This window comes from Syzygium oleosum, unplaced genomic scaffold, assembly GCF_021117445.2.
Source record: "Syzygium oleosum isolate NSW1041296 unplaced genomic scaffold, Sole_v2.1 Sole_v2.03, whole genome shotgun sequence".
Lineage (NCBI taxonomy): Eukaryota > Viridiplantae > Streptophyta > Magnoliopsida > Myrtales > Myrtaceae > Syzygium > Syzygium oleosum.
Window position 1 is genome coordinate 8,289,982 of NW_026607487.1, and position 16,756 is coordinate 8,306,737.

Genomic DNA, 16,756 nt, shown 5'->3' on the forward strand with positions numbered 1-16,756 from the left:
TCCTCCTTCGCACTCCCCCTCCCCCTCTTCTCTCTCTTCTGCAAACGTGTGTATCGGCGCAGTCAAATAGCTTTTGCTCGTCTCTCAAATCGTGTCTCTGTGCTCAGGGGCGACCGACGGGAAGCGACCCGATTCTCCGGCAATCCACCCATGACCGTCATGACTCCTGCCCCTATCGATGTACGTCCTCGAATCACTCGCTCTTTGCCCCCCCCCCCCCCCGCAATCGTTTCCTCTGCCGTGTGTGCTCGCGTGCAATCCGCGCGCGGTCCCGTGGTTCTCGGTGCGGCCGGGGACGCGCGCGCTGGTCCGGCATTCGCTCGCCCCGCCCGCCCGCCCGCCCGGTCATCGCGCGGCGGTGCCGCGGCCAATCTCGGCTAGGGCTTTGGCGTCGATTCGAGGGCGGCGCGCGGCGTTAACCCCGGACGCCATTACCCGCCGGCGTGTCGATTGTAGGGTTTTTGAGGGGGAATCCGTGGGGTTTTTTTTAATAACGTTTTGGTGGATCCGCGAGGGGATGGTCACTTCGTCTTTTGCTTTGTGGTCGCAGCAACAGGAGGATGAGGAGATGCTCGTTCCCCACTCGGATTTGGCTGAGAACAATCACCAGCCCATGGAAGGTGACTCCTTGGATCCGTAATCGAGTAGTGTCGATTCAGTAGTTCCCTCTCCAGTCGTACGGGCCTTTGACCTTTGCTGTTATGCGCCCCAATGTGTCTTTGCTTTGCCTATTTTGGTGCCCTTAACACAGTACTGTTGCAATCGTCTTGGTTTGCCATCTCAAATGAACTTTAATATCTGGGGGCACAGAATTTGCCTATTGGGAGCATGCAAGATCGAGAATTGTTCTCTTACAGTTTTCTGTGATATCAGTTTAATGAAGTTTTAGTTCTGGTCGCTGTTGGGTAGATCTCATTCTAATGTCAGTTCGGGTTCTAATTGTTCCTTTTCTCTTGGTGACGATCACTAGTGGCAGCGCCCGCTGAAGCCGCAAACCCAGCAGAGAATCAGCCAGTGGATGATCCCCCACCATCAAGATTTACATGGCGAATTGACAACTTCTCTAGGCTGAACACCAAGAAGCTTTACTCTGAAGTATTCGTAGTTGGTGGTTATAAATGGTATTTTTTCATAATGCTCATTCCAATGTCTTAATTTACAAGCGAATTATATATTTGGATTGAACATTTCTTTGCTTGCCTTGCTTACTTCAGGCGGGTACTTGTTTTCCCAAAAGGAAACAATGTGGACTACTTGTCTATGTACTTGGATGTTGCTGATTCGGCGAGCTTGCCATATGGATGGAGTAGATATGCGCAGTTCAGTTTAGGGGTTATAAATCAAATACATAACAAATATACTGTCAGAAAAGGTACATTTTTTAACACGTGGATGAATTTGTATTTGTTGAAATCTTATGCAGTTGCTAAATGTGCTTGCTGATGAACTGACATCTAGAAGTCATTTGAGATATCTACCATAAAAGCAGTGTACCCTGATATTTTCGATTATGAATGTCCACTTTGTATTTGTCTGCAAGGTATTGGCTGTATACGAGGAAACTCGCACGTTTGATGAGACAATGCAGTATTATTTTCTCCAATGATGATAGATACAGAAAATATCCATTTCGATAAGCTGCTTGGCAGCTAAATAATCTGGGCGACGACAAGGCTTTAGCTTATTAGCCCCTTTAGTAGTCTTTTATGTAAAAAATGGGAGACGTCAGACAAAGAAATTCTCGCAGATAGACAGTGTATGCTTTTGAAATATCGATTATGGTTAATTATTCAAGCTACTGTTAGCATGCATATCTTTTGGGTGCAATGGCTTACACATGACTCATCTTACACGCCTGTAACCCCAAGATGAATTGATTTCCTCGAAAATGAAAATAGAAAGCTTATGTTTTCATTTTGCCCATTCAAGCACATAAATTTTGCTTCTTTGGCCGGCCACCTTGTGCTGTCTGTGGCAGATGCTCTTTTGAATAGAGAGCACACTGTTCTAAATAGAGCATACTGTTTTAAATGAGAGCACACTTTTGATCCTGCTGGATTTTGCCATGAAGTTGCTATATTTTCAGCTTGTTTATGTTCAATTATGTGTACAGTTCTTTCCTTGTTTCCTTAGTATGCCTGTTTCTCCTTCTCGTCCTTCTTTGTTCCCCTTCCCTTTGCCGTCTCACTGAAAGAACGCCCACTTCAATCTTGTATGTCAAGAGCAAGTTGCTTATGAAACTTCATTACCTTTTTTCATGTCTCTTGAGCGACAAATGATCTAATTTAAACTTGGTAAAATGAAATAGGCTCAAGCGTTTTGTTTATATGCTCATAGAGTTGCTTGGCTATTAGATTGTATCGAACACTCAAGGGTGGGTTCTTTCCTTTGCAATGTGACGAATAATTTCTTTTCTATTTAAAAGTTTTACATGTCTTGTAAATTCTAGTTTTTTTTTTATTTCTTTAATATTGCAACTTTGGTGCTAGCATATTCTAATATGGATTGTGACCCATGAATGCTCCCCTTTATGTGCTTAGAAGAACTTTCATGTAAGAAAAGTTTTAAAATATCACGAGTTCAGCTACATTTCTAATTATATCTTGGAGGCTATGCATATGTTACTGGATAAGGACCAGCTATGAGGGGTTTCTTTTTATGCTTAGGAAATCTCTTTTCTTGTAGTCGAATACTCCATTCGAAAGATAGATGCTTAATCTTGCCCTTCATTTTAAGACATGAGATTTTACTCAGTGATTTTGCTAGCTTTGCTGTGTTGCTTGTCAAACAAAAGGAGTGAGGAATATTCGAGCAGCCATCAATCTCTGCTGTGAATTAATGCGCCTTATGGTTATTAAATAATTTTGCAGTTTGACATGCAATGGATCCTTATGTAATTATAAAATGTTGGGAACGTGTGCCAGATGAATTTTACTCCAACTCAGAGGATATTTTCCATGTTTTCTTTGCCAGATACGCAACACCAGTTCAATGCCCGGGAAAGTGATTGGGGTTTCACATCCTTTATGCCTCTTAGTGAACTTTATGATCCTGCTAGAGGTTATCTAGTGCATGATAGTGTTATAGTGGAAGCTGAGGTTATTGTTCGTAGAGTTGTAGATTACTGGACATATGACTCCAAAAAAGAGACTGGTTATGTTGGTCTCAAGAACCAAGGAGCGACATGTTATATGAACTCTCTCCTCCAGACACTTTATCATATTCCTTACTTCAGGAAGGTAAAGCTGTGCTGATTGATTACTCTGGCTTGCATGCAAACATGAATCTGTAGCACTTTGTATTAATTTGAATGGTTGGACCATCTGTTACAGGCTGTGTACCATATGCCTACTACTGAGAATGATATGCCATCTGCGAGCATCCCTTTGGCTCTCCAGAGTTTATTTTATAAGCTCCAGTACAGCGACAGCAGTGTAGCGACAAAAGAGTTGACCAAGTCCTTCGGATGGGACACGTACGATTCTTTCATGCAGCATGATGTGCAAGAACTAAATAGGGTTCTGTGCGAAAAGCTTGAAGACAAAATGAAGGTGAAAAAAGTGAACTTGTTAAAAGTATGGGACTTCTCTTGATATGTACTAATTCATGGAACCTTTGTCTACAGGGCACTGTTGTCGAGGGAACGATACAGAAATTATTTGAAGGGCATCATATGAATTACATTGAATGCATTAATGTAGATTACAAATCTACTAGAAAGGAGTCATTTTATGGTACTGTTTTAATTTGGCCATGGCAATTTGTTAGGGTTTTTCTTTTGCTCATGCTAATCTGTTCACATATGATTATGAAGATCTTCAGCTTGATGTCAAAGGCTGTCGAGATGTTTATGCATCTTTTGATAAGTATGTTGAAGTTGAACGCCTCGAGGGTGATAATAAGTACCATGCTGAACAATATGGCTTGCAGGTTAGTTATTCTATCGCAGGAAATTTTGGTAATTACTGATGGTTTACTTTGTGAACACGCTCAAGCATACACAAGCTCTCATTCTCCTTCACTTGCTCCTGCTTTAAGTATTATGCATTCTAGCAATTACTGGAAGGCATACTTTGACGGCCTTCATTTATGTCAATTTTTCTGGAGATGCTTTATCAAGGTTAACTCTTTTTAGATCAATCATTAGGTGATTATGCATGTTTTACTCTGATCGGTTACATCCTTTGAAAGGTTTTCTGGTTTTTGAGACTGGAATTCTGAATCTTGCCTTGTTAACTCACCTCTCAAACCTTAATGCGTTTATGGCCAGCTTTGGGTCAAAATTTGTACTTAGTAAAAAATTAATTCGCAATAAACCTTCAGAACTGTTAATTTTCAATCAAATAGAGTCTAGCTGAGAGTTGTGCCTTTGATTTTTCGTTGCAATTGTTTTACGATAATCTGCTTTAGAGGTTGATATTTTATGTAAACAAAATGTTAAGTCTGTAATCTCTCTTGTACGATATTTTTAACAAGTTAATAGCTTCTAAAGCCAATATTAGCTGATCACCCTTCTCCTTCTTCCATGGTGTCCTCTCTTGTGATGTGGCTTCCTGGCTGTTTCCATTCATGCTTTTTTATGATGGCTGAAAGGCTTGAGATAGTTTTCTTATGTAGTTCTAGCTGTTTCCACTCTTGCTTTTTAGTTTCTTAAAACAAAGACTACTAGATTATGTATGTGTAACGCATTCAGGGTATCTGCAGAATTCAGGTGACTTGCCATGTGAAATTATTTAGTCATAGACAACGATACAATTTGTTCATTTAGATGTGTGTAGTGCAGGATCCAACTGCCACAAAAGCTGTCACCAGAGAATGACAGAGGCATTAATAGGAATGACTCTAGGTTATGTTCATAGGCTACGTTATGGCATTTTTTTTTGCATGATTGGGAGGAAATTTTATCAGCAAATTCAGAACTGAATTGATTTATCAATTCTAGACTTTCTAATATTACCAAAGCTTCCTCAATTTTTTGAATTATTAGGCGAAAGATTACAATCTTCGGGCTTTTGCGTGATGATGACTGTTTTGATTTTTTATGTCATTTCAGGATGCAAAAAAGGGGGTTCTGTTCATTGACTTCCCCCCTGTTCTTCAACTCCAATTGAAACGATTTGAGTATGATTTTATGCGGGACACTATGGTGAAGGTTAGCCATTTAGATAAACATTGAATAACTCTTTTATTTGTTTGGTATCACGGGCGGTTGATACTTCTTGAAATTATGTGCTGCCTTCATGATTGCTGAGTGCTCTCAACTTATATAGGAGTTCTGGGTTCTTTTATATTTCTGGTTTGCGTTGTACTTCATTTTCTATGTGGTTATGATTTATGGTGCTGGTGGCCTACTGCTACAAGATGTTCAACTTCTGCAAAACTTCGAGGTGTACACCTATATTAGCTGACTCCTAAGTTTTTTTTTTTTTTTGATCGAAAGCTGACTCCTAAGTTACAGGCAGAAACACTGGCTAGTTTTTTATGTGCTTAAGTATTGTCTGGATTTATTTTAGGCAAAATAATGTGACTGGTTTTTGTTTGATTCATGATTTTTTATTTCATTTTAATGTGTTAGCAGTACCATTCCAGTTTAGGTAGACATTGTTTTATCCTTGTCATTGAGGATCTCCATGCTTTCACTTTTCAGATCAATGATCGCTATGAGTTTCCTCTGCAACTTGATCTTGACCGCGAGGATGGTAAATATTTGTCTCCTGATGCTGATAGGGGTGTTCGCAATCTCTACACACTCCACAGGTACAAGTATTGTTCATTTACCACTATGTTGTATTTATATCAATTGCTGACTTGACATTACGTCATATCACCAAATCAAGCCTCGGAAGGGTGATCCTCCCACAAATCAATGGGTATCTTGCAACTTGTGGTGTATTTAGGTTTCTGATTGGTGCCTCGTGATATATATTTTGAAGTCTGTCAGTCATACATTTGAATTTTAAAATGGCTTTTGGTGGCTGAAGTGACAAGTGATGCTTTCTTGGATATGCTGCAAGCTTTGCTTGTCTAAGCTGCTGCTTTTAATCATGATATGCACAGTACAGCATCGAATGATTGTTGCAAGTTCTGTAATGATTTGCAGGCCGTCTTTTTGTGATACTTTGTTACTCTATACTGTTATTCAGGCTACAGGATGCAGCTTTGTCCTGACCTTTCTTCCTTGGTCTTCGCTCCCTCTTTTTCCCGGATTGTTCTCTCTTAGTGTTTATTAACAGATCAGCCTGATGCTTTTCACCTGGAAGACGTTGGAAAACAAACCTTTTAAGACTGACATTGTTGCCTGATTTCTCATGTTATCTTACCTGAGTAGTGAAGCATAATTTCAATCTGTAAAAGTCATTTTTGGAGAGCTTGTGCTGCTATTTAACTGTTGTCACTGTGCTACTATTGATTACTCCATTTGTTTTCAGTGTTTTGGTTCACAGCGGTGGGGTGCATGGTGGACATTATTATGCATTTATCAGACCTACTCTTTCTGACCAATGGTACGCTATTATTCCTTCTGTTCATTTGTTTATTTGATAATTGAAAACTGACTGTCTTCGTATTATAAAAAGCTATCATATTGCAACTCATCTCTTGTGCTTTCAATTCAAATCTGCTAATTAATTTATTCTGGTTTTCTTTGTTATGGTTTACCATCTTTGTCGGATATTCCTGAGCTTGAGTTGTATGTGTCGGAGTTGCAATTGGTGCAATTAAATATGGAGTGTGGCTTGGAGGTGCTGTACTTTTGAGCACTAGTTTGTCTCACTTCCTTTATTATATGGAGTATGGATAATTGGTCACACATCTCCTGGGATCCTTTGCATTTGTCAACAGAGTGATGTGATTTCTCTATTCACTTGAAAATCTTGAATTTTGAAGCTGTAAATTTTCCCATAATTTTCAACTTCTCCTCTCCAAACGTTTTAGGAAACTTCCAGTTGGCAGAATACTCAATTTATCTTAATTATAGGTTGAAGTGCATGAATGAAAATAATGAAAGTGTGCAGTGGTGTGGAGATTTCCATTTTTTCAGAGGGTTACTCCCGTTTAGGCTATATTTGCTTCAAAATAAACAATTGTCAGAAACTAGGGTAGCTTTTCTCATATTACTGTGTTGATGCTGCCAATGAGGACTGTCTGTGAGAGAGATTTTTCACAACTAATCAAATGAAAACTAGTGCACTTTCTTTGGAGTATTAGTTGTTTTCTCAAACAACCTATTCTAGTATGATCTATGTTGATGTGTTGATCAGTTGTCTCTGCCTATCCTCCCTACTACTTGTCATCGCAACTAGCTGGTTGAGTTGTCATGTCTCATGGCTATCAACATCACCACTATCAGTACGGTCATCAACTATTTGCCATCACTCATCACCACCCCTGCTGCCTCAAATGATTGCTCTCCAAAATAACAATTCAAGTGCCAAGCATAGTTTTTCCTAGAATTGCTTCCCTTTTTACTGTCCTGCTTTTTAAGTATTCTTACATTTCTTTAAGTATTCTAGACTTTTTCGTAAGTGTCCTTATGAAGATAAAAAATGATGCATGTGGGTCAAGTTATTTTTTTAGACTGATGGACTAAATAAGATCGGGTCCTTTGGTTGTCTCTTGGTCTCCAAATTGGTGATTAAAATGTTCATATGGATTTGGTGGCCGTAAGGATTTGTTATTTGTCTTACTGGATGGATGAATGCCTTATATCTCATTTCTGAGAAATCTTTTGTTGCTCATGTTCTTCATTTGGACCGCTGATCAGGTATAAATTTGATGATGAGAGAGTAACAAAAGAAGATATAAAAAGAGCACTAGAAGAGCAATACGGTGGAGAGGAAGAGGTAATTGGAGAATATATTACTTTTGCTTCCTTGATTAGATGTTTAGTCTTGCCTCCTTTTCACCTTTCAACCTCATTTGACTTGACAGCTCCCGCCAACAAATCCCGGATTTAACAATACTCCATTTAAGTTTACCAAATACTCAAATGCATACATGCTAGTGTATATACGTGAGAGTGACAAGGACAAGATCATCTGTGATGTGGATGAGAAGGACATTGCCGAACATCTGAGGGTAAGATGCTGCTTTTACTATAATTGGAAGTTCAGATAGCTTGTAGATCACAAGTATTAAGTAATTAGGTGATAAGATACTTGATGGACTCAGATATCTCATATAGGTCCCCTATAATTAGCTAATCTCAAGACATCGCGATCCTTTTGGATTGAGTAGTATATTGCTTGAGGTCGTTAAAAGTAATCTATTGGGCTACCTTATCATCGCGCTTCTTTCATTTCGTCCTCATACAAAATAGAGTGAGCCCCTTGTAGAGTTAGGGTTGATGTGAAGTCAAGATCTCGTGACTTGTCTCACTCGGAGTCTAGCTTTCGCTAGATTTATTGTCTACTGAAGTTTTCCAATGCAAGATTATGAATGAGGATACTGCTTGTATGTCTTAGGAGAGATTGAAAAAAGAACAAGAAGAAAAGGAACATAAGAAGAAAGAGAAGGCCGAGGCACACTTGTACACCATCATTAAGGTGAGCATTTCTCAAGCCTTGAGCCACCTGGTTGGATTATGGTTATCTAGGATGCCTTTTCGAGCTTAGCAGCTTATCAATGTCATGGTGCTCATAGGTTGCGCGGGATGAAGACCTTGCTGAACAGATTGGCAGGGATATTTATTTTGACCTGGTGGATCATGACAAAGTTAAAAGTTTCCGCATTCAAAAGCAAATGCCTTTTAACGTCTTCAAGGTGCACTTTTAGATTCTGGTTGCTTTTAATTTCTCTGATGAATCGGCATTGAGAACTTCACTAGCCACTTTGAGCAAAAGAATGGAGATCCAGTGCTTTAGCTTAAGAGATGAATGAAAGCATCCCTTTCTTGACACCAGCCTCGATAGAGGGAGAGTCAGTTTTAAGATTCTATTTGGCTTAAGCATACAGAATTAAATTGAATTAGTGGTATGACTTTATTGAAGGCCAAGAGAAAAAACTTCATCAGCCCATTAGTATCTTTGCCGTAGTAGAATTTGTTTACTGTCCTATATATCAGCTTCTCGGTAGATCCATCTTTGCTGTACACAAGCGATGCTGGAAAATTCAGAATGCACTGGGAAAATGGGAATGTGATGCTGCTTTCTGTATTTAATGCCATTATATACTGAATAATCATCTGAAAGTTTATTCACCCTTTTCCATGCCCCACTTGTTCTTGGTTGTCTTATGAAGTGTCTCTGGCTTCTGTCATCAATTTTTTTTATGAACTGGCCTTAATGGTGCATACAGGAGGAGGTTGCCAAAGAATTTGGCGTTCCAGTGCAATTTCAACGGTTCTGGCTCTGGGCAAAACGCCAGAACCACACCTATCGTCCTAATCGGCCATTGTCTCCGGCAGAGGAAACACAATCTGTAAGTACAATTTCTCAGAACTGTTTCTCATGCACATTTTTTTTTGGTTGAACTTATGTTTAGCTTCAGTTGGGTAATCAGTTAGCCTAGTTAGTCTACGTAATGTTGTGTTAGTGTGCTGCACTACCTGCTTTCTGTTATATGGGACTTGAGTTTTTATTATCACTTAGTTGATTCTTTTTGTGTATGAGTGGAAAATAATGGGGCAGATGCTTGTTCAGCTTATTCATGTAGGAGTTAATTGTTCTTCAGAGTGATAGGTTTGAATTTTCACTTACCTGGATGTCTTTTGATTCTGCATATTCTTGTCAGGGATGCTTCCTTTTTTTTTTTTTTGGCCTTTCTTTCTTTCGTTTTTTCATTTCCCTTACTGCTATTTTCATTTCTTTATGCTGTATCCACTGATTCAATGCCTTTTGGTTTGGGTCTTTACTTTCTTTCTGACTGTATTTGTTTCTTTCTTTTCGCTGTACTGTAGGTAGGACAGTTGAGAGAAGTGTCAAATAAAGTTCCGAATGCCGAATTGAAGTTGTTCTTGGAAGTGGAACTTGGGCTGGTAAATTTTCTCATTGCATCTTGATCAATAAAAGGCTTTCATATCCTAGGTGGCATCATTCATTTGGTTGAGCTGTATTTTTTCAGGATATGCACCCCATTGCCCCACCTGACAAGTCAAAGGAAGATATATTATTGTTCTTTAAGCTTTATGATCCTGAGAAGGGAGAGTTGCGGTAACTTATTGCCTCTGTGAACATTCTATTGTAGCACATAAATCTGAAACTGAAATCACTAGTCACTTCGTTCTAATACAGATATGTTGGAAGGCTTTTCGTGAAGGGTACTGGTAAACCTGCAGAAATCTTGACCAAGTTAAATGAAATGGCTGGTTACTCTCCTGACCATGAAATTGAACTTTACGAGGTTTGTTTTCATCGATGTATTTGCATCATTTACGTAATTCATGCTTATTCAGCTAATCATATTAATGAGAAAGCCTGGGCGTTCTATCAAATTTTAAGGCTTGTGTTGACACTTGACATCCTAATTATGGTGACGTGTTTGATGGGGACTCTGTATTTTGTTGACAAGCACTATTGTCTATGGATGTGCGATATGATTGGAGTATCTTTTTTGTGCTTTCTTGCTCAGGAAATAAAATTCGAGCCTAATGTCATGTGTGAACCCGTTGACAAAAAAGTGACATTTCGAGCTAGCCAGGTACAGATGAATGCCTTTTAATGGAGGGTTGCCTGAGTAAGTCTCCAAATTAAATTCTAGAATTGCGTGCAGCTTGAAGATGGAGATATCCTATGCTTCCAGAAATGTCTTCCAACTGAAAATGGTGAACAATTTTCCTATCCAGATGTCCCTTCCTTTCTGGAATATGTGCACAATCGTCAAGTATGTATCCCGGGGTTGTTCGTTCATGATATTGATCTCTCCATAGGCATGGATTAATACCCTTGCAACTTCATGTATTGTAGATTGTCCACTTCCGTTCTCTTGAAAAACCCAAGGAGGATGATTTCTCTTTGGAGATGTGAGTATGGACACAGTTCTTTTGTAGCCTTTCTGCATTGCTTGCACATATGTTGCTAATAAAATCAAAATGATTGATATGCAATTCTGTATTCAAGGTCTAAGCTGTATACCTATGATGATGTTGTGGAAAGAGTTGCTCAGCAGCTTGGTTTGGATGATCCATCAAAGATCAGGCTCACATCTCACAACTGTTACTCTCAGCAACCCAAGCCCCATCCTATAAAGTATCGTGGAGTGGATCATTTGTCTGATATGTTGGTTCACTATAACCAGGTGAGTAATATTATCCATTGGAGACTTCTGATGGATTGAAATTTTAGGAGCTGAAATGTTGTCTTCCACTTCCACATTCGTGCAGAGCTCGGATATATTGTACTATGAAGTGCTAGATATCCCTCTTCCAGAACTACAAGGTTTAAAAACTTTAAAAGTAGCATTTCATCATGCTACTAAGGATGAAGTAAGTATCTGATCGATGCTTGTCACTGTGGGTAGGTTCGCTGCTGATTTATGTTGTTTCTGCTTCTGTATCTTGTAGGTGGTCATCCATACGATCAGACTTCCTAAGCAGAGTACTGTTGGAGATGTGCTCAGTGATCTCAAGACAAAGGTAATTTTGGGTGTCTTGGTACTATTTCTTGCCTTTCTTACCTTAACTTCAATTGCACATATGCTTGTGGTAAATGGTAACTAAGTGTGTACTAATTTTTTGCTTTAGGAAATATCTACTGGCTTGTGTGCCTATTTTTCTTTTCTGTTTTTTTTTCTCTCACCTTTTCTGTTGCTACACCAGGTCGAGTTGTCCGATGCTAATGCAGAACTTAGGTTGCTTGAAGTTTTCTACCACAAGATCTACAAGGTTTGCTTGTTTTCTGCAGGAATATCTTGATTGGATGCTGTTGCTGATGGTATCGACACTAATACGTCTTTCTATGTGTGCTACTGTGTGGAAATTAGGGGATTGTGCGAAAATATGCGAGTTTTTTGTCAATAATTTTTAATTTCTGCAGATGCGCATGATGTCATTAAATTTTCCTGATGTTGTAACATTGACTTTAGCATAATTTGGCTGGTAGTTGGGGCATTAATGCTTGAGGCTTATCAATCCCATAGAAAGTCTACCTCTTCTGTTATCCCATTTATGTGAATATTATACTTGGCTACCAGCTTGCATTTTCCAAACATCTCCCAGTTGTCTCCCCTCTTTAGTCTCTCGCCTTTGAAATAACTAAGGGGTCTCACTAAATTCCTGTCTCATATATGCAGATCTTTCCCCTCAGCGAGAAAATCGAGAACATAAATGATCAGTACTGGACATTACGTGCAGAAGAGGTGGGTCCCTGGTTTGCAATTGTATGCATGGTATTTGACCTTGTATTGTAAATGTAAATCTAGAGATATAACCTTTCTAGGGGGTCTGAGATCTGGTAAGCAGTTAATTATTGCTTTCCTTTACAAAAAAGGTTAATCAGTTCTCTTCAAGAAATTTTTATAAGCTATATTGTAAGTGTAATTAGGTATATTTTCTTGTTTTAGTGTCTTGTAATTGTGAAATTATTGCATTTTTTGAAGTCCTAAACAGTGTCTCTCTATATGTTAAATCTTAACATGTATCCTTTATGTGTCCGCATTTTTTGGAAATCTTAAAATGAAATGAAGCTACGGTATGGGGATATTGCATGGCGTTCTAGGCTATTGTCTGATTTGATGCATTGTGGTGAGCAGTATCTTTGTTTGTAGTTTCTAATATCCTTTTGATTATGCTTCATCAAGCTTGGTGAGGATAGCATTTAGGGGTAAAATGTTATCGTTTTGATGATTAGCTGTAACGCTTTTCTTGTTTTGGTTCGAACGTGGATTTTAGGATTGAGTGCAATAAGACAAAGCATTAACTCTTTGGTTTGGTTCTATTTCTTTAGATAGATTTATGTATATTATTTTCTTTTCCTGTTCTAATATTGTAGATTCCGGAAGAAGAGAAAAATCTTGGTCCAACTGATCGTCTAATCCATGTATACCATTTCACAAAAGACACTGCTCAGAACCAGATGGTAATTACTTGAGTACATAGTCAATTGGTGCCTGGGCATTGGTAGATGATATTGCATTTAGAACTTCTGGTTTTCTAAAGGTTTTCATCTTGGTGTTGTTTCTCGTTTTCCTTTTCTTACTTTTAAACAGCAAGTCCAGAATTTTGGAGAACCCTTTTTCTTAGTAATACATGAAGGTGAGGCGTTGGCTGAAATAAAAGTACGAGTACAGAAGAAATTGCAAGTTCCAGATGAGGAGTTTGCTAAGGTTTGTTGAGTTCCATTTAAGAGATTTTCTATTTCAGATGGTGCTAGTCAATATTGCTTGTTAATAGATGTCATATGCATGCTAATTTTGTGTGTAATTGTCTATAACATGATGCATCATGTACATCAATTACATATCATTACATCTGATTTTATTGTCTTGATTTCTGCAGTGGAGGTTTGCATTCCTCTCATTAGGTCGTCCAGAGTACCTTCAGGATCATGATATAGTGTCAAATCGTTTTCAGGTCTGAACTCAAGTAGTAAATTTCTCTATTATTGCACCTTTTCATTGAAAATCAATGTTGTGGATAATGTGTACTGACTTTCATTGTCTGCCATAGAGACGAGATGTTTATGGTGCTTGGGAGCAATATCTCGGATTGGAGCACTCTGACACTGCTCCTAAAAGAGCTTATGCAGCTAATCAGGTGAATGGGGTGCTATTGTGGCATATCTGTCCATAGTCTGTTTATACTGGCCGAATATTTATTTCTATAAATGCCACCTGCTACTTGTGTGTAATCACGACATCCTCCTAGTATAGCTGAGTATAACTAATTCTGACGCTGTTTTGCGTATTGCAGAATCGCCACACTTTTGAGAAGCCAGTGAAAATATATAATTAAAATCCATTGGATGGATCTTCTTCAACTGTATTGATGAGCTCAATACAAGATGCACCATTTATTTGTGGAAAAATCAGCAAGGTGGTTATGGTCAAGATGATTTCAGTTGATCCGATGTTTTTGTTGCTCGTTTGTTCCTAGTGTGGATGGAGAAGTTTAGCCTGAAGCAAATTACATTCTCTGAGCGCACATACCGGTTCCATTTCTTGAGATGGAGTCTTGGGCGATCCCTGGTGGGATGTCACTGGTAGTGTATTTTAACGGTATATAAATGAAAGATTTTGGACTGGTTATTGTATACATGGTATAGTAGGTTGCCTTAGTCTTTATCTTTTGCTCCATCTGCTTCTTCGATTTTTGTTTACTTGAGCTATGTCTAGAAAAGTTGGGGATTCTGTAGTGGTTTTTTGGTACTCTTTAGCATCTTTCTTGATTTGTAAAGGAAATTTGAAAGATGCTGTATTTACATTGATGGACTCTAATTTTAAGTCTCCTCTGCCTATTTTTGGCGTGGAGGAATCATTTTGGATTTTCGCAAGAAAGGCGCCCTCGTTGAAATCTCTAGACTTTGTTGGCCCCAAAAGCAAGAGGGAATATCCGCACCTTGTTTCGCCTGCTACATTGATGATTTGGGCAAAGACTTCTCAAAAGTGTTGATTTAGTGGCGAGTTCTTGCCTAGATTGAGTCCGTTGGTATTCAAGTGATTTGAACCATTAGATATGCGAGCCTCTCGCGAGATTCATTAGATCCAACAGCTTAGGTCACTCGGTCCGTGACGGGTCGTCGCCCAACAAATCACAGTCCGACACCTAGAGATGACTCTTGCCTGGAATTGAAAGGGTCTCAAAGGGCTTTTCCATCACTTCTTTCGAGTCTGCAGCACATCAGGATCAGAGAAGAAACGGCCGGCTTGATCACTAATTCTCGAATCAAATGAGATCTCCGGACACGTCATCTTAGAAAATGGAACAGGTAACATTCATTGTAAGTGCGGTCCAACGAGTGTACTAAATAATTAATAGGATGGTTGAGTTAAAGATAGAAAACAACACGTCACAAAAAGGTAGTTGCCAAAATGAAAAGTGAAGCTCTTTTCTTTTTGTAACCCAAAAAGAAAGAAAAAGAACCCAAATCCAATTCTACTTCAATTTCCTTCCGTGCCAATTTTGACAAATCGACTCATGCAAAAGCAAAAAGACAAGGAGCTAAATGCCACCTTCACATACTTCCAAGCATCAACCGAATGCGCTGCTTCTCTCGACCTCTTCCCTTGTTCTCTTTCGCTCTCTCTCTCCCCTCTTCTCTCCTTCATAACCTCCACGCTCAACACATACACACGCACACACTCCTCATGCACACAACACTCTAGAGAGAGAGAGAGAGAGAGAGAGAGAGAGAGGGAGAGATGGCGGGAACCACCGCTTCGAATACCGACACTGCCGCTCCCTACGAGGTCGACGAATGCCGCGGTGTCCTCCGAGTCTACAGCGACGGCTCCATCGTTCGCTCCTCCAAGCCGAGCTTCAACGTCCCCGTCCGGGACGACGGCTCCGTCCTCTGGAAGGACGTCCTCTTCGACCCGGCCCACGACATCCACCTCCGCCTCTACAAGCCGGCCTCCGCCTCGGCCTCGTCCGCCAAGCTCCCGATCTTCTACTACATCCACGGCGGCGGCTTCTGCATCGGCTCCCGCACCTGGCCCAACTGCCAGAACTACTGCTTCAAGCTCGCCTCCGAGCTCCACGCCGTGGTCGTGGCCCCCGACTACCGGCTGGCCCCAGAGAACCGGCTCCCGGCCGCCGTCGAGGACGGCTACACGGCCGTGAAGTGGCTCCAGGCTCAGGCTCTGGAGGCGAGCGACGCGTGGCTGGCCGACGTGGCCGACTTCGGGAGGGTGTTCGTATCGGGCGACTCGGCCGGCGGGAACATGGCTCATAACCTGGCGGTCCGGCTGAGAGCCGGAGCTCCGGAGCTGGCTCCGGTTGTGGTGAGGGGTTATGTGCTTTTGGCGCCGTTCTTTGGGGGAACTGTGTGGTCCAAGTCGGAGGCCGAGGGTCCTAAAGATGCTTTCCTCAATCTGGAACTCATTGACAGGTACAAAAGAACAACGATAATCGTTCGATCAGTATTTTTCTTTTCTGGGTCTAAGTGATTATAGCTGTTTCCATAGATGCGAGCTTGGAAGCATTCTGAAAATGACGTTTACATTTGAGTGCCGATTTACACATATCGTCACGTCATATGCGAGTGTTTATGATCTTGGGCTTGGCCAGGTTTTGGAGGTTATCGATACCGGCCGGAGACACAACCGACCACCCGCTGGTGAACCCCTTCGGGCCGTCGAGTCTCGACCTCGAGCCCCTCGACCTGGACCCGATCCTCGTGGTGGCCGGCGGCGCCGACCTCCTGAAAGATAGGGCCGAGGAGTACGCGGCGAAGCTCAAGGCATGGGGAAAGAAGGTGGAGTACGTGGAGTTCCAAGGGCTGCAACACGGGTTCTTCACCATCGATCCCGACTCGCAGGATTCGAAACGCCTGATGCTCATCATCAAGCGCTTCATCGACGACAACTCCACCTGATGCACCCATTTGATGTATATTTACCCAAATATCATCTCTTCTTACATATGTGATTTGGTGTTTTTTGTTTTTTGGTGTGTCTCTTTGTTAGTTGTTGTGTTATCCGTGCCGGTAAATTTAAATAAATGTCGATAATTGTCCAAAAAAAAAACTGTTGATAAAAGAGAATCGGTGGTACTTTGTTTTTTAGGTAATTTATTGATAACTTATGGATATTTTTATGAAATTACTAACTTTTTTGACAGTTTGAAAATTAGTTTATACTAACTCTTCTATTTATACAAATTAGC

General features: G+C 40.4%; 2 protein-coding genes across 3 annotated transcripts; both read left to right on the plus strand.

Moving 5' to 3' along the window:
• LOC115679082 (ubiquitin C-terminal hydrolase 12-like) lies at nucleotides 1-14,417 on the plus strand. 2 transcript variants are annotated; one of them, XM_030602632.2, is made up of 32 exons: nucleotides 1-180; nucleotides 551-620; nucleotides 971-1,121; nucleotides 1,215-1,372; nucleotides 2,974-3,239; nucleotides 3,333-3,551; nucleotides 3,626-3,734; nucleotides 3,815-3,930; nucleotides 5,054-5,152; nucleotides 5,648-5,757; nucleotides 6,429-6,503; nucleotides 7,763-7,841; nucleotides 7,930-8,076; nucleotides 8,463-8,543; nucleotides 8,641-8,760; nucleotides 9,295-9,417; nucleotides 9,896-9,973; nucleotides 10,060-10,148; nucleotides 10,230-10,338; nucleotides 10,567-10,635; nucleotides 10,708-10,818; nucleotides 10,902-10,957; nucleotides 11,055-11,232; nucleotides 11,318-11,419; nucleotides 11,498-11,569; nucleotides 11,753-11,818; nucleotides 12,226-12,291; nucleotides 12,924-13,010; nucleotides 13,141-13,257; nucleotides 13,430-13,504; nucleotides 13,601-13,687; nucleotides 13,844-14,417. In XM_030602632.2, the coding sequence occupies exons 1-32, from the start codon at nucleotides 151-153 to the stop codon at nucleotides 13,883-13,885; spliced, it is 3,357 nt and encodes a 1,118-aa protein (XP_030458492.1). In that variant the 5' UTR covers nucleotides 1-150; the 3' UTR covers nucleotides 13,886-14,417. The 2 variants fall into 2 exon arrangements, with proteins under 2 accessions (XP_030458492.1, XP_056165424.1); XM_056309449.1 differs by having other exon boundaries at nucleotides 557-620.
• Nucleotides 14,418-15,234: 817 nt separating this feature from the next.
• Nucleotides 15,235-16,514, plus strand: LOC115679039 (probable carboxylesterase 15). The gene is made up of 2 exons (XM_030602571.2): nucleotides 15,235-15,980; nucleotides 16,160-16,514. The coding sequence occupies exons 1-2, from the start codon at nucleotides 15,292-15,294 to the stop codon at nucleotides 16,464-16,466; spliced, it is 996 nt and encodes a 331-aa protein (XP_030458431.1). The 5' UTR covers nucleotides 15,235-15,291; the 3' UTR covers nucleotides 16,467-16,514.
• Nucleotides 16,515-16,756: the final 242 nt, after the last annotated feature.

Excerpts from the sequence above, each read along its gene's own strand:
- LOC115679082 (XM_030602632.2), top strand. The coding sequence starts at position 151 with ATGACCGTCATGACTCCTGCCCCTATCGAT. Across the intron at positions 181-550 it reads TGACTCCTGCCCCTATCGAT|CAACAGGAGGATGAGGAGAT; the intron begins GTACGTCCTCGA and ends TTGTGGTCGCAG. Across the intron at positions 3,240-3,332 it reads ATATTCCTTACTTCAGGAAG|GCTGTGTACCATATGCCTAC; the intron begins GTAAAGCTGTGC and ends CATCTGTTACAG.
- LOC115679039 (XM_030602571.2), top strand. The coding sequence starts at position 15,292 with ATGGCGGGAACCACCGCTTCGAATACCGACACTGCCGCTCCCTACGAG. Across the intron at positions 15,981-16,159 it reads AATCTGGAACTCATTGACAG|GTTTTGGAGGTTATCGATAC; the intron begins GTACAAAAGAAC and ends GGGCTTGGCCAG.